Genomic DNA, 15,451 nt, shown 5'->3' with positions numbered 1-15,451 from the left:
AAAGAAAATTATTAGTTTTCATACAATAATTAATGAGTTTAATTTTAGTTTAGATTTAATGAGATTCGTAAATTAAAAAAAAATGTGACGTAACGATGATGACTAGTGTGAGAATGTTCCACAGGTATGATTAAACGATGTGTGTGGAATACTTCTTGAAATGACAAAATTATTCAACAGGTTTAATGTGCTAAAATTAAAACAAACACAACAAAAAAGAATATGTTCTAAAGAGAAAAGAAAGTGTACAGATCCTAAGACAAATTTTAGAACATAAAAGACCTGAAAGAAATTATATTTTGGAGAAACATTCTTGTTATAGTTGGAAAAAAAGATGAATTTTGTTTTGAATCAAGACAAATTTGTTGGTCAAGGTAAAGTTGTAATTTTCAATCTATTTTTATTTTGTGTCGTTTGTGTTTCATGGGTGGTATATCATTTTCGCGTATAATGTTACAATATAATTAAAAAAAAACATGTTAATAGAGCCCAGAAATGTCAAAAATTCCATATTTTTCTATATATCATCATTAAATCATAATAAACCTTAATATAAAAGGTATTTGAAGAACAAATATTTTAATATAAAAAATTAAATAAATAAATATGAAAATATATTATTTGATTTATTAATTAATTATTATAAAGTGAGGAATATGATTGTTTCTCTAACCCTCTAGATTAGAACCTAATTTCACATGCAAGTTTAAAAAAATTTTATACATGACCAAGGGTCGAAAATAAATTGTTAGATACAATATGTGAGCGTTTTTCTAGAATATCTTAGAAAATATAAAAGTGATCTCTTTATGATTTTATATATTTAAAAATATTATATTTTAATTTAATCTTCAATTTATTTCATTTATATTTTGTAAGTATAGTATTTTAAAATAAAAGAAAAAAAATAATATATGAAATATACAAATCTCGTTTTTATTAAGTAAGATTATATTTAATTTAATTTCACAAAATCAATTGTAATCTGTTTATAAATTTCAATTTCTTTTACCATCAAATTATAATTCTTGCTACAGGAACTAATGTATGGTAAAGAGTTTATCTGAACATTGGTCATGAGGAATCTTTTCGAATATTACTTCTACATGTTTACACAACAGGTCAATTTTCCCTTAAAGAATGCAATTAATTTGTTTCATAGAATGAAAAAGTATTACAGTAGTAGCCAACAGCACTGCCATAAACCGGTATTCATAGGTTGTTGCCCGTGGAGGTTTTGTTCGGTGCGAAATGAGACAATTTCAGCACTACTTTCAAAAGCTTCAACCTATTCTGTAATAAGCAGTTGCTCAAGTTCTTCTCTACGGCGTTCCAACTCCTGTTAAGTGTTCATAGAAGCAAGTAAATTTCGGTTGATCTTTTAGTAAAAATTAAGAATTAAATGGAGATAAGAAGGTTTCTGAGAGATAATATTATGAACTCTGAGGGAAAAACAGAAGTCCAAGTTATGAATCTTTGTGCCCAATGTGCACGAAAGATGATGGAGAATGGTAGTATTGTAATCTGAAAACGATGTTGTTGACAACGAAACCTCTAAGGATTACTGAAATAACAAGTATGGTACATCTTGTGGATATAATCTTTTAAAGAAAAGAAATAATAATATGGTTTCTAAAATCCTTGATTTCTTTTCTCTGTTCTTTAGCTCATTAAGAGAAGACGTCAATTAATATCTTGATTTGAAACAATGCATTTGGAGCTGAAAAAATCATGGGCTATTATTATGAGGTAGATAAAAAAAGATTGCAATAAAAGGTCATGGAAAAGGTTCCAGAATTTAAATTTTCACATAGTGAGTGCAATGTTATGTTACGAAGGTATTTAGGAAAGACAAAAACTACTGATATGCACGTGGATGCAATACAATATATGCTACGTTACCTCAAGATCCTTTTCTGCTTGCTCTCTGGATATCTCTTGCTTCTGGCGGGAACGTTTCAGAAAACCAATGCAAAGAACTCCCTTAAAATGGTAATACATGTAACAGAAATTCTTATTTAGAACTCTTAGAATATTGACTAGGGAAGCTCATATATAAATATCTATCTATTTATAATATATATATATATATATATATATATAAAAGAATAATCTAATAAAATAGAAAATTGTTAGTTCATTGAACCATGTCCAAAGGCAGCAGAAACGAATTAAGTAGGAATTCTGCTCAGAAATATGATATGCCCGTTAAAATATTTTAGAATGATTTTTTTAAAGTGAAATTGAAAAGTATTAAAACAAGAGCAAAGGTAAGATGTTATAGAACCTGGTTTAATACAGGTCATGATGCTTTCAAAAATATTAACCTCTGTCTAATTGGAAAACACTCACAGCGAAATAATTTGAAGAATCAACAAAAAAAAAATATAAAATGCAAATTGAATATGACTTTGCACATATATACAATAGGCATCAATTCGTTTAAATCATGTACAAACATCCGAGCATACACGACTACAGAAACCTAGTCATTTGACTAATTAGTTTGTTCTTTTCAAAAATCTTACCGACACAACGTAAATTACGCCACAAGCAAGAAGCATATAGCACGCTATGCTCTGAAGAACTATCAGCTCTTTTCGCTCCCCACTATAGTCAGGGAAGGCCCTAGTCATGACTGCAACACTGCAGAAACAGAAAAAACACGACTAAGAAGCAAATTTGTGCATTATCAATTCATAATACAAACAAACAAAATCTTGCAATTCTACGCCGTACACTACATTTATTGGACATTAACAACAGGCAGTGGTAGCAAAACCAATTATGCAATACAAGTATTCTGAACTCAAAAACATCCACATGCAAAACACTCAAGTATTCTCTAATTTTAGAAACTCCTGTCTATGGTGTCAATTGAGATTTGTTCCACACATTATTACCTTTTTTCTTATTCATGAGAGAGAATTAATAAAGATAATGTAGGTACTAAGAGAAAAAAAAAAACAAAGATAATTGAATCGAAAGCAAAAAAAGCATCAACGTTAAAGAGAAAACGTACAAAATGTGCAGCAAACCCCTGGCAACCCAATACTCTATAACCTGTAACGATGCATGAAATTAGATAGCAGGAAGTGAGAACAGCAACATCATTTATTTGCTCAGCATCCACGTTCCGATAACAATAAATTAGAAAAGAACGAAACTACTAACTAATTAATTAATTAACCTTCCAGAACTTGATGATGAAGCTCCATTCCGTCTCAGCCAGAACCCCGAAGCACGCTATGAAAACGGCGTAACACCGAAATATGCCATCGAAGATCTGAAAGACACAACACGCAATTAAAACTGAACACGAAACGAATAATATTATACTTTAGAGAGAGAGAGAGAGACATCGGATTGGTTTTTGAATGAGCGAATTGCAGAGAGGACGTTAACGGCGATGCAGAAAAAGGAAGAGAGAATGACAAGGAAGCTGAAGCATCTGCATAGTGACAAGAAAGGGTCTGGTCTGAATTTCGTTCTCAACCTTCTCCTGGTGGAACTTGCAGTTAGTTGAGGCACGTTCTCTCTCTCACCTTCACCTTCTCTACGCATTTTTTCACTCTTCAAATCAACTTTTCAACTCCTAATTAATATAACAAACTCTGTCTCATCTAATGGCTTAATATAATTTCTTCATTCTGATTTTTCTTCCCTCACACTTTTATTTTCAATTTCAATTCCAATTCCAACTTTGTATGTCACAGTTTGCTTCTCCAGGGTGCGATTCTTCACCTGCCATTCAAGCCATGCATACAACTTACACGTGTCGGTATACAAACCCTTATTTAACCCCTTTGAAAATTTTATATCATATATATGTAACTAAATATATTATTATTTTATTTTAAAACTTTATATTTTATTTTTAAAAGGAATGGCTGTCAACAAATTGTTTTAATTAAGTCGAATTCAAGTTACCTAATATTGTTTCTAAAACTATTGGCCTGTGGTATGTGCGTTGAGAATTAAACAAATCAGCTCACTTCAATTTAAAACTAATAATAACAAATTTTACTTTTAGAATTTTTATATGTATTTAATCAAATATAAAAAATAATATTTATATAATTAATAATTAAACATTACACATAATGTATTAAATAAATGAACATGTGATGACATCAATTCATTTTCAACCCAATTTTTTTTTTAATTTTAATATTACTATTGTCCATCTACATAAAATTTTATATATTTTTATATAATACATAAAAAAATCAAATAATTAAAGTTGTAATTGAATATTAGTTTTCTAATTATATGATCAATTTATTTCCTTCCCCCTAATGCCCTACTACATCACAACGAATTCAGCTTGAATGGACTGGTTCTAATTTTTAAACATTGCAGAAATTATTCATCCTCAAATTTAGTTTGCGTGGATTACTTTACACTTTATTTTGACAGTATGAGTTAAATATTGTTAAAATAATTAGAAATAAATCTTAAATCTACATAAAATAGGTATCTAATATAATTTCTTTTATTTATATATAAAGGAATGCTACCAAAAATTACTTCCACTTTTTATAATTATAGTTTCCATTATATTTAACTACTTTTTATCGTTATATTTCTAATGGCGATTTTCATTAGTGTATAATGAAAAAAAAACTAATGTTCAACCATTTTTTTGCCTAACAAATCCGAACTGAATTCTTTCTTGGTGTTAAATTCGAATGTAGGTTGACTTGTAAGTAAGGAACTAAGGGTAAATTAGTAAAATTATCAGCAAATTAATTAGTTGTGGTTCGTTATATTCAATCAGATTTTACTACATAAATAAACAAGAATGAGTATTATTTATTTCCAACTCTCACATGTGTATTAGACTTAGTACACTAGATAATTAAAAAAAAAAGATAAAAAACGAATTTAATAAAAAGTATGTAGCTTAATATTCATGATCGAAATGTCTCCATTAAAACTTTTGAAACGTTTTTAGTGTCGCATATATAATGGGTGGTTTTTACGTTTTTCATAGAAAAATATGCATCATTACGTTTCATCTCTTGCTAGCAAAAAAATTATTTATAGATGAAAACAAAATTTTCAATTATGTGCTCCGGGGATTGAATTATCCATCTAATATAGAAAATATATTGGGAAATTCAACTCTCTAACGCGCGTTTCAATACATGGTTGGAGAATTTTGATTTTGAATAAAATTAAATGTACAGTATGATTTAAATGAATAGGTTTATTGTTAAAATAAATCAATAGTACTATTCAATATGATTTTTTATCCAACATAGAGTTATTCAAAATTAATTTTATAACAATAATCAACATGAAGCTAAATATTTGAAAATATTTCAACATAATTTTGGAAAATGTAAACGAAACAGTTAATTAAACGTATAAGGTTGGCGAAATTTTAAGAAGAATATTTAAATGTTACTGTAGTTCACCCAAAAATTCAATTCACTTATTAAGACATAGAATAATTTGTATACACGACTTTTTTGGTCTCCTAGTTGATTTTCATATTAAATTCACCATATTCAATATTTAAATACTTACTATTTTAAAATATGTTAAGTTTGAATTATTTTTCTATAATATTATTGTTTTGAACTAGATAAATAAATAAAAGTGAATGAACAAGTATTATTTATTATAGGTATCAAAATTGGTTTTACTGGGTAGAATGTGAAAAAATTATCATTTTTTTTTTAAATATAGTTCAGATGTCACAATAAATCGATTTATTTAATCTACAAATTAAAAAGTTAAAGTCGGATTGGAATTTGTTGTTCCATGACAAATCAATAACCACTGTTTATTATTTTTTACTTTTTTTCATAATTTTTTTATTATAATTATTTATTACTTTTTTAATTATGTAGATCGATAATTTAATATTTTTAAAAATGATAAATTTATTTAATAATATTTGAATAATTTTGATACATAATTAATTAATTTATTTATCTAAAATTTTAATTTGTATTTTATAATTGTGATTGATAAAAAAAATTAAGTGAAAAATCGACTTATAATAAATATATAAAATAATTTAGGATAATAATTCATTTTGAAGTAAATCAACCTAACTTATCTATAAATATGTTAGATTGAATTGATTTGTAAAAAAAATTATTCATTGAAAAATTAAGCTACTTAGGGATTTGAATTCTCTTGAAATTTTTGTATTGATTTTTACGTTGTACCTTCAAAACATATAATTGTACACCAATTTTTATGTTCTAAAAGTATATTATCTTTTTTAATATAACGAACAATAGCTATTTTGAAGACGACAAAAACATAAAAACAAATTACAAAATAATCTGTACTCTCATTTTTAATTCATTCAGTAGTAAATGATCCACATCAGTTAGATTAACTTATTAATAACAACCTTACTATTTATTATAATTATTAAATGATTATATTTGATTATATAACAATATTTATTAACTAAATTTGAGAATATGATAATCATGTCTTATAAATTTTCAAATAAAATCTTATGTCTGAATTAAATTTATTACTTTTTAAATCTGTTTTTTATAATATCTAAAAGCATATCTCACATATTTATCTTTCTAGTAAGTATTTAAGTTTTTAAGTTGTGACTCTAATATAAAGATAAATAATTAATAAAGTGAGGGGGGAAAAAATAAAAAGGTAAAATTAAAAATAATAATATTGTTATAACTAACTTAACAAAAAGATTCAAAACTATTATAGAAATCAAAATCACATGAGAAATTAAACTTAATATGACATCTGTCACCTATACATGTGCATTAGTTTAGCATTATAACAAAATTAAATTATAACCAAATTAAAAGTTAGTTATTTTTGTTTTATAAATTTCCCACTTTTAAGAACTAGATTCACCACCGCGTGCCGTTTTAGTCTCTGACCAAGTTAAGGTGATGACAAATCACGGAACCATGGAACCGAAGTTAGTCCTTATCCCTTGCTCTGCTCAAACCAACCGTTTCTAGCCATAGCGTGAACTTCACCGCCTCATATTCATTCGTTCCTCAGTAGTCACAACTTTTGCACACTCACAACACAGCACACTCACACATCCACCATGGCTTCCATAACATCATCATCATCGTCTCCAACACCAACAACACACTTCAACTTTCCAAACTCCAAATTGTGTTCCTCTTTTCACTTCTCATTCTCTCCATGCTCGCTTCCACTTCCTTCCATATCCCACGCCGTTTCCAATTCCCTCAACAAATTCAATTCCTACTTTAATTCTCTGCGCTGTTCTGCCTCCGTGGAAGACGCGGAATGGGATTGGGAACAATGGCGCCACCACTTCCACGAGGTCGATGAACAGGAGCGTCTCCTCCACATTCTCAAGGTACACACTCACTATTCTACCTAGTTCAAATTTTTTGCTGCGAATATCCAGGTAAAAAGCTATTTTTGACGAACGAAACGACAGGACATTAGTCTTCAAACAAACGAATAAAACAAATTAAGCCTCTAAAAGGTGCAATTTTTCAATACTAGCAGATGTTTAGAGATTGAAAGAGAAGTCTCTGAAATAGTCACAAATTTCAAGGACTTATTTGAAATTTCCTTAATTTTCTATCCTACACCTGTTCAATGATGTTTTCAAAGACCAAAATGAAATATTCAAAGACTTCTTTGATTTTAGACCACACATGACGCTTTCAGGATCAAAGAGATGATTTACAGTACATTGTTCGTTTGAACTTTTAATGATGCTGCTAATAAATGACGATGACATGTTTTTGTGCTCAACGAAACAGTCTCGCTTCGGTGTTGCTGTGAATTTGGAGGATTATGATGATGCGGCTGCGCTTAAGGTGGCCATTGCAGCTATAGCTACCAATGACACTGTTGGAACGGTCATATCTCTTCTAAATGTATAAATTTTCAGTCCAATTGCCTTTATTTCTTCTGCTTTCTCTTTGCATTCCATTGGACTTTCTTTATTTTCCTTCCGAATATTTCAGAGGGCCATAGAGGAAGAGCGGTACAGTGATGCAGCTTTCTTCAGAGATGAAGCTGGCACCGGACTTGTGAGTTCTCATTGCAAGAATGTCTTCGTATATTTTTTTATGGAAACGAATCTGAAATGCAACGTCAAAGGTGATCCTAGAGTCTGTAATAATTGTAACTATACTTAACTTGCTATCACATAGGTTGGAAAATTGTATGCGCTATCAAGACACTCCTTGCTATAGCTCATACTCGTGATTTGAACTGTTTTAGTTCAGTTAAATCTAAGAATGTGGACCAGGATGGAATAATGTCTTGGTGTGGCTCTTTTTGTTTTCCTTACCAGCCTATAACGTGCTCATATTTTTGGACATGTGATCTTCACCTATTGGTTATGTTTGAATTGATACAGTGGTGTAGGAAAAGGTTTGAAACCCAAGGTTTGGGATATTTTAAGCAATAAACTGAAATGGGAAATGATGGGAACCATAACCATTGTATGATGTCTCCCTTCTCCCTTACTTTTTGGTGGCCTGATATGGTGGATTTGAAAATGGCACATCCCGTTAATCTCTTTTTTCAATTATCCAAAACTCTCCAAATTTTTAGTGAATACCTATCTTCCATGATTGGGACTTGATGAGGGTTTCCCTAGCGCCAATGGGACTCCTGTTCGGCTTAATGGTCTGAACTACTCTTCACTTTATTTTATTCAAAGCATCCAAATATAACCATGATGTGGTAACATCTCAAGACTTGAGCTTACCGGTAATGATATACTTTGACATCAATATGTTCTGGCTTTTGCAGGTGGGTTGGTGGGCTGGAATGTCGAAAGACACCAATGGTCCACGTGGTCTAATTATTCGCATAACTCCAGAGCATGGAAGATACGTGGCAAGGAGTTATAGTCCTAGGTATTTTCTATTACTTATGGTTCTTTCATGAAAGGGAAAATTATTTTTGGGGAAAGAGATGCTACCTTAGAATTTAGATATGTATGTTAGAACTTCAATACTTTTATATACCTTAGAAATCCCACATTAACTAGAGATGGGATTGAATTATCGTATATAACGTAGAACTGATTTGGGCTTATTTGCTTACACAATTGTAACTTTAATTCACTAGAAAGTAAAAATATGGTTTGAAATGAAACGTCTTTCTCTACCAGCTTGTTGACTGCATGATAGTGTGACAGGGGCAGAGTAAGTGGAGAAGACAGACCAGCCTAATCTTGAAGTGTATAATTTGGTTTGCACACTTAGATATAAAAATACAGAAGATTCTAATGGAGTAATTTGGTTATAAGTCTAAGATAGAAATCAGATTTCTGTACAACATAAGTGTTACAAGGTTCAGTTGATTTGAACTTGACTTCAACTTCCTCTTTATGAATTTGTGCCTTTTAGTAGTGTGGGAAATTTATAATCTATTTTGTCCTTTGTTGCTTACCTTTGATCAACTTGATGACAGTGGGTTTAACCTCACAATTCCTTCATCACCTTTAACCACTCAATCATATATTGGGGTATCTCTAAACTGTGTCTTTCGATTCTTGAAACAATTGTAGGGCAACGTACTTTGTATAATTGGGGGTATCTAAGTAGTTTTAAATTGTGGGCAACCACAACACAGGTACGTTACCAGCAGCCCTGCCTGTTAATGACTAAAGAAGTAATTCATTTATTTTGCCTGCAAATACCTGTTAAACTGTCCAAATCTAATCCGTAGCATGTTGTACTTGTGAGCATCTATGAGTGCGGTCCCTAGTCATAATGGTGATGCCTTGAACTAGGTTGAGAAAGTTATCAATGATTGAATGAAATACTTTAAAGGTAGACAACAATATTCCAGATAATGAGATATAATTGTTTTATGAATTTCATGTTCCATAAGTTCATGCCGTGATTGCTTCGTGTGCTCCTTGTCCATATCCTATGGTGTTAATTTACTATGACAAATTTTTAAAGAAGGAAATCTTAGTAAAATTTTCTAAATTAGGTACAATATTCAATCAGTTATGTCAATAAGTGGTTACTCACCAACCATTTGAGTGTTCCCCCCCAAAAAAAAAATTGTTCCCAAGCTAGAGATACGTTTACCAAGTTTTTTTTTGGTGTCTACCTCTTCTATCATAGAAGATGTTCTGTTCTGTTTTTTAAGAGCATTTCTTTTTCATAACTTGAGACATTTTAGGTGGTCACGGTGCTGACCTTCATTGTAATTTTTCAGGCAACTTGCTACTTCTGCCGCTGGTGTTCCTCTATTTGAGTTTTTTCTTATAAAGAATAAGAGTGGTGAATTTAAGTCACAGGTAGCTCTTCTAAACTAATCCCTTAATTTTTTATAATTTTTATTGGAATCATTCATTACAACATAAGCAATTAGCATTCCTCTAAAAAATTTGAGTTCAATTACCTTATTTTATTTGCCAACTAATTGCACTCAAAATGGATTGTTGTTCATTGAACTTTTTTGTAACTGAGTATGGATGAGTGTGCTTACGATGATATTCTGTAGGCCGTTACAAAAGTTTCTTTCAATAATTTGTTGGTAAATAATTTTTTATCATAAGCATTATGATAGAGGAATCAGGGATTATATGCAACAATGGAATATATTGCTTATGATCCAAAGACTTCGTTCACTTCACAGGCCATACTATCTGAATTGTTCATGAAATCTTTTACACAAATATTTGTATTTCTATAAATTAAGAACAGTCTAGAATAGAAATCAATTTGTATTATTAACACTGTGTTGGATTTAGAATATTGATGGACATGATTCTCTTTTGCATTGTTTTTTAGTTTAAAATATATACTGACTTAGGCCAAACAAGCATGCTAGTTCATTAGGAGGTTCATATTGCTTGACTCTTAATTTTCAAATGACGAATGTCACCAAATTTAAAAACTTGTTTTTCATGGCAAATTAAGAGTGGGTTACAAACACAAATTAATAGTGAAAACTTAGGACAACTTATATTTCTAGCTGTGGCCTATATTGGTCATGTTGCCGCTTAATTTGCTTGAGGATCAAAATTTTACTCAACCATGCTTCACAGTTTACATATTTCAGAAACCTAACCAAGTGACAAGTCGTTTATTTAAGAATTGCCTAACCAATCCATGGTTTGATTTGGATTTAATTCTTTGTTTGTTGCAAACTCAATAGTACCTTTGGTCTTATTCATTCTTATGCTTTTCAGGCTGTATACTTCAAGCAGAGAGGAGATTCCTATAGTCCCCCAACAAAATCCACTAAAGCTTTGGATGCTGCTGAGAGATTGAGTTCTGTTGAGTCACCAGAAGATAAAAGTGAGCTATTTGTTGAGAGTCCTGAAGATCCGGAGGTTATTGATGATAGGAATGATAGCTCTGATCCAACTGATGGAATGCCTGTATTTCAGAATATCTTGAAGGATACAATCCCTGGTGTTAAGATGAAGGTTTTGAAGTTCACAACTCCAGACAAAGTAGACAAGGATATAATATCTGATGTGATTGAGCAGATAACTGAGGAAAAAGGGGATGAAGATGAAGATGAAGATGTATATTCTAACAAGGACAATGAGACAGAAACTCCAGAACTGAAAGATGTTGAGTCTGAAACTGATGATGAGAATGAATTAAGATCTGGTCTGGAAGCTTTTGATCTTGCAGAAGAAGATAAAGCAGTCAAAGCTGTCATTGGTGGTCTGGTTCAGAAAATTTCCAGCAGTTTGCCTACAAGAGAATTGTTGCTTCGAGTTCCTGCGAAGCTGGAGATGTCCGGACACGGTTCATTTTTGTTTACCATAAAGGAATTAGTCAATGAACAGGTTGGTCATGGCAAAGGGAAACGTTCACCAGATAAATCAACAAAAATTCAAGGCCAACATTCTGTTGACAGTATTATGTTTAATCTTGCTAAGTTCATTGGAAAGGGGAAATTACCCTCAAAGGTAGGTTAATGTTTACTATCTGATAATTAATATGATCTTATTCTGAGTAAAATATTAACCTCCAAATTGTAGTGTTTGCAAAGTTTGTCGCATTTGTTGAGTCTAGCTGCAAAATTGCTTATGTGATAATGTTTTGCTTCAATCTTTTAGGTTCTTAAAGATTTGGGAGAGTTAGTAAGACGTAATCTTAGCCGGGATGGACCCCTTGAACGATTGTCTGGGTCTACTATGTTCAGTCGCATTGAAATACCAACTTCTTTAGATCCTTTGAATGGTGATATTCTAGAGAACTTGTTAATTTAGTATTTTTGAGGTGCTGAGATTGCCTGCTCACTGTAAGATTTTAATCTGAGTGTATACTGAATATTAAATATTTTCACTTTCATCAGGTCTATATATTAGTGCACATGGGCTTTACTCATCTGAAGTAATTCAATTGAGATGTAGATATGGCCATTGGCAAGAAGATGGTGGGAATAAGGAGTCTTCTGATCTTGAATTTTATCAGTATGTGGAAGCCTTGAAACTGACTGGGGATCCTTATGTGCCAGCAGGCCAGGTAATACTCTAAATTTATTGGATAGATTTAATAAACAATGTAAAATATTTTATGCCTCCATCCTTTACTATTTTGTTATATTGCTTTCTTTGTAGCAACTTAGACCCCACTACCCTGTTTTTTTCTTTTTTTTTTGGAAAAAGGAGTCTTGTATCTGAGTCCGAGAAGAGCAGCAAGTCTTGCTTTGATTTGTTTAAATTATTTTTGAAGAAATTGCAATTTCATGTATTTTATCTTTATATATATAGGTTTTCAGATTCTTGGAAGTAGGACAACGCATTAACCTTTATCCGGCAAATTGACATGTTTAATAATTTTCAGATCAAAAAGAGTGTGCTAGTCTGACTCTGAAGACATACATGTCAGTCTGACTCTGAACACTGAAGCACCAGTGTGAACCTCCTATTAATTAACATTTTATTTCCCGCTAAGTTTTAAACATGTCTTTAATATACCTTGTTTGACACTCACACCAGTAATTACAAATAAAAACTGTTCAAATAAAAAGTTACATTAATTTTAATATTATTAAACATTTTTTCTAAATAAATAAACAAAATGTATTGCTAACTCAATTAATAAGTTTATTTAGGTAATTAGATACTTAAAAATCGTGTCGATATATATAGACAAACTCGAATTGCATCTGCGTGGTAAAGATTTTTAAATTTTGATACCTTCGCACATTTTCACTCACTTGCATGGTGAATTGATGACTTAGGTCACATGGGTTGTAGTGGTTGAACATGAAATCAAACAACATTACTGTAATTTAATTTGTGACTTAGGTCACACGGGTTGTATCTGAGTTTGCGAGCCATTTTGTGGCCCTCAATCTATTGCCGTGATTTTTTCTGGAGTTTACTGCTGTAAGTTGGGTATGTCTCATCGAGCTTATATCAGTGTCGGGATTAAGTATACAATAGACAAAAAGGCCACTATTACACGTTAACTCAAACACAGTGCTTTCAGTTGGTGCAAACTCTATGTTGTGGGAAATTATTCAATGTATTCTGTTTGGTTATGTAAGCACCAAAACATCAAGCTTGTTACTAGGTTGACCGTTTAGGGAAAGTATTCAATTTGTTCTTTTAGCAGTTTTTCCTCTGGGAATTAGCTAATCAATGTTGTATTGGCCTAAGCTTTACTATAAGCTAAATCATTTCTTTGTTGCTGTATTAATCTGCATTTACTTTTTTGAGCTACTTTTGTCAAAGTGTCATGTTCCTTTATCTTCTTAGGTAGCATTTCGAGCAAAAGTTGGAAAGAGGCATCAGCTTCCTCTCGGTGGAATAATTCCCGAAGAGTTTGGATTGGTAGGCAATGCGTTTTCACTTGGTACCCCAATAGTTGTTTCCACTGTTTTCTCTATCATTTTCCTCCTCTTTTCATTAGTTCAGAGTGAAAAAAAAATGATTATTGCTGTTTGCTTAATATTCTGACATAATTGGCATCACAGATTGCACGCTATAAAGGTCAAGGGAGGCTTGCAGAGCCAAAATTTCAAAATCCTCGATGGGTTGACGGTGAACTTGTGATACTAAACAGAAAGGTTCTTGTTCAGTTTTGTCTAATTGCTTTATCCTGCCATTTTGAGTCCGGTTCGAACTCATCCTTACAATTTATCATGCAAATGTCTGTGATTGAAGTTTTTATGTTTGATTTGCAGTACAACAAAATAGGGCCTGTTATTGGATTTGTGTACTGGGTCCCTGAACGTCCTTTTTTGGTATTGTTTACTCGGCTGAGGCTTCAAGAATAGGATTGGTTTTGTTCTACTTGTACAAAATGTCAACCTGTAAATTCTTTCTACTGATTCTGAAGCTATGCTGACCACGTTTAAGATTATATCATATTAATCTTCAGCTCAGAAAATTTATTTATTTATTTTTCCCTTCTCAGCAATAAATTGTAGTGTTGGCATGGTTAATGAGTAAAATTGATCTAATATGCAATTATCTTCTTGGGTGGAGCAAAAAGAGCTTGTATTTATAACAGAGTATTTGAATCTAGCTTTTCTGTAATGAATTTTATGGCGTCTCAATCTTTGTTAGCACGTGGTTTCCTTTCTTTATACTATGGTGTCTCCTTGCTAGACAAGAAGATGGAATGAAGAGCTCGTTTGAGTTACGTCTTGGCTTTGTATTGTCCATTCATTTTCTGTTGTTTTCTCTCGGTTATGAACTTGTAATCCTATCGCCATACGCAAACACCAGCATTTGTATTAGAATAAAAGTATAATGATAGATCACTAATATAATATAATATAATATTTTTGTTACAGAATATTTCCACTACACAATCTTCTGTATGTGTTGTGGTGGAAACACCATTATTGGCTCATCATTATTAGCTACACCGTGTTATTATTAGCCAAGAAAGAATTTTGTAAACAGTTTATTAAATATAGTGTTCCCCGCATAAACAAAAAGGTGCAAGGAAAACCCGAAAGAAAGATACTGTAAATAACAAAGAAATAAAAAAAAAAAGGCCTAACACAAAAAAATGTTTATAGTTAGAGAGGCTTCCTTGTATTCATTGAAGGTACTAGTAAATTCAATTCTTAACTAGTGTCAAAACTATTAATGGGACATCAAAAAGTGCTGGGGTGGTACAAGTAATACATTTTGTAAGTTATGAGAACAACTATCATTCTTAGCAATTGAGTGTTATTCACAAATAACATCCTAATATGAATGGCAAAGGATAATTTTGAGAAAACTATCACTAAAATTTTAAAAAATAAAGACTCAGTTTTTAGGCTTCCTTTTTATCAACTAATATTTCATCTATAATTCCAAACACGAGCTTTAATTCAATTCGATTTCTCACTCTGTGTGCTAAATTAGCTAATTTATTTTAATCCTAGCGACTAGTTTTACCCATAATTCTCCACTGTCTTGATTTAGGGATCTAACAATTCGAACCTTCATGCCACAATAATTCCTAATAATAGTTATTTATTCAACCCAGACATCTGCAAACTCTTC

The 15,451-nt window shown here is 31.3% G+C and overlaps 2 protein-coding genes across 2 annotated transcripts; one reads left to right on the top strand and one right to left on the bottom strand.

Moving 5' to 3' along the window:
• Nucleotides 1-1,021: 1,021 nt before the first annotated feature.
• LOC114188851 lies at nt 1,022-3,681 on the bottom strand. Its single transcript, XM_028077510.1, has 6 exons — nt 3,361-3,681; nt 3,191-3,286; nt 3,023-3,063; nt 2,529-2,646; nt 1,903-1,983; nt 1,022-1,339 (listed from the first exon to the last, which is right to left on the bottom strand). Exons 1-6 carry the CDS (start codon nt 3,562-3,564, stop codon nt 1,289-1,291), a joined length of 591 nt encoding a protein of 196 aa, XP_027933311.1. The 5' UTR covers nt 3,565-3,681; the 3' UTR covers nt 1,022-1,288.
• Nucleotides 3,682-6,884: 3,203 nt separating this feature from the next.
• Nucleotides 6,885-14,742, top strand: LOC114187018 (protein EXECUTER 1, chloroplastic-like). The gene is made up of 11 exons (XM_028075118.1): nt 6,885-7,345; nt 7,761-7,877; nt 7,968-8,033; nt 8,764-8,870; nt 10,189-10,270; nt 11,168-11,902; nt 12,053-12,176; nt 12,292-12,461; nt 13,703-13,777; nt 13,921-14,013; nt 14,131-14,742. Exons 1-11 carry the CDS (start codon nt 7,064-7,066, stop codon nt 14,221-14,223), a joined length of 1,944 nt encoding a protein of 647 aa, XP_027930919.1. The 5' UTR covers nt 6,885-7,063; the 3' UTR covers nt 14,224-14,742.
• The last annotated feature ends 709 nt before the right edge of the window (nt 14,743-15,451 follow it).

This window comes from Vigna unguiculata, chromosome 6 (genome assembly GCF_004118075.2).
Source record: "Vigna unguiculata cultivar IT97K-499-35 chromosome 6, ASM411807v1, whole genome shotgun sequence".
Lineage (NCBI taxonomy): Eukaryota > Viridiplantae > Streptophyta > Magnoliopsida > Fabales > Fabaceae > Vigna > Vigna unguiculata.
The sequence above is the reverse complement of the archived record's forward strand: the minus strand, read 5'-3'. Positions and strand labels throughout refer to the sequence as shown.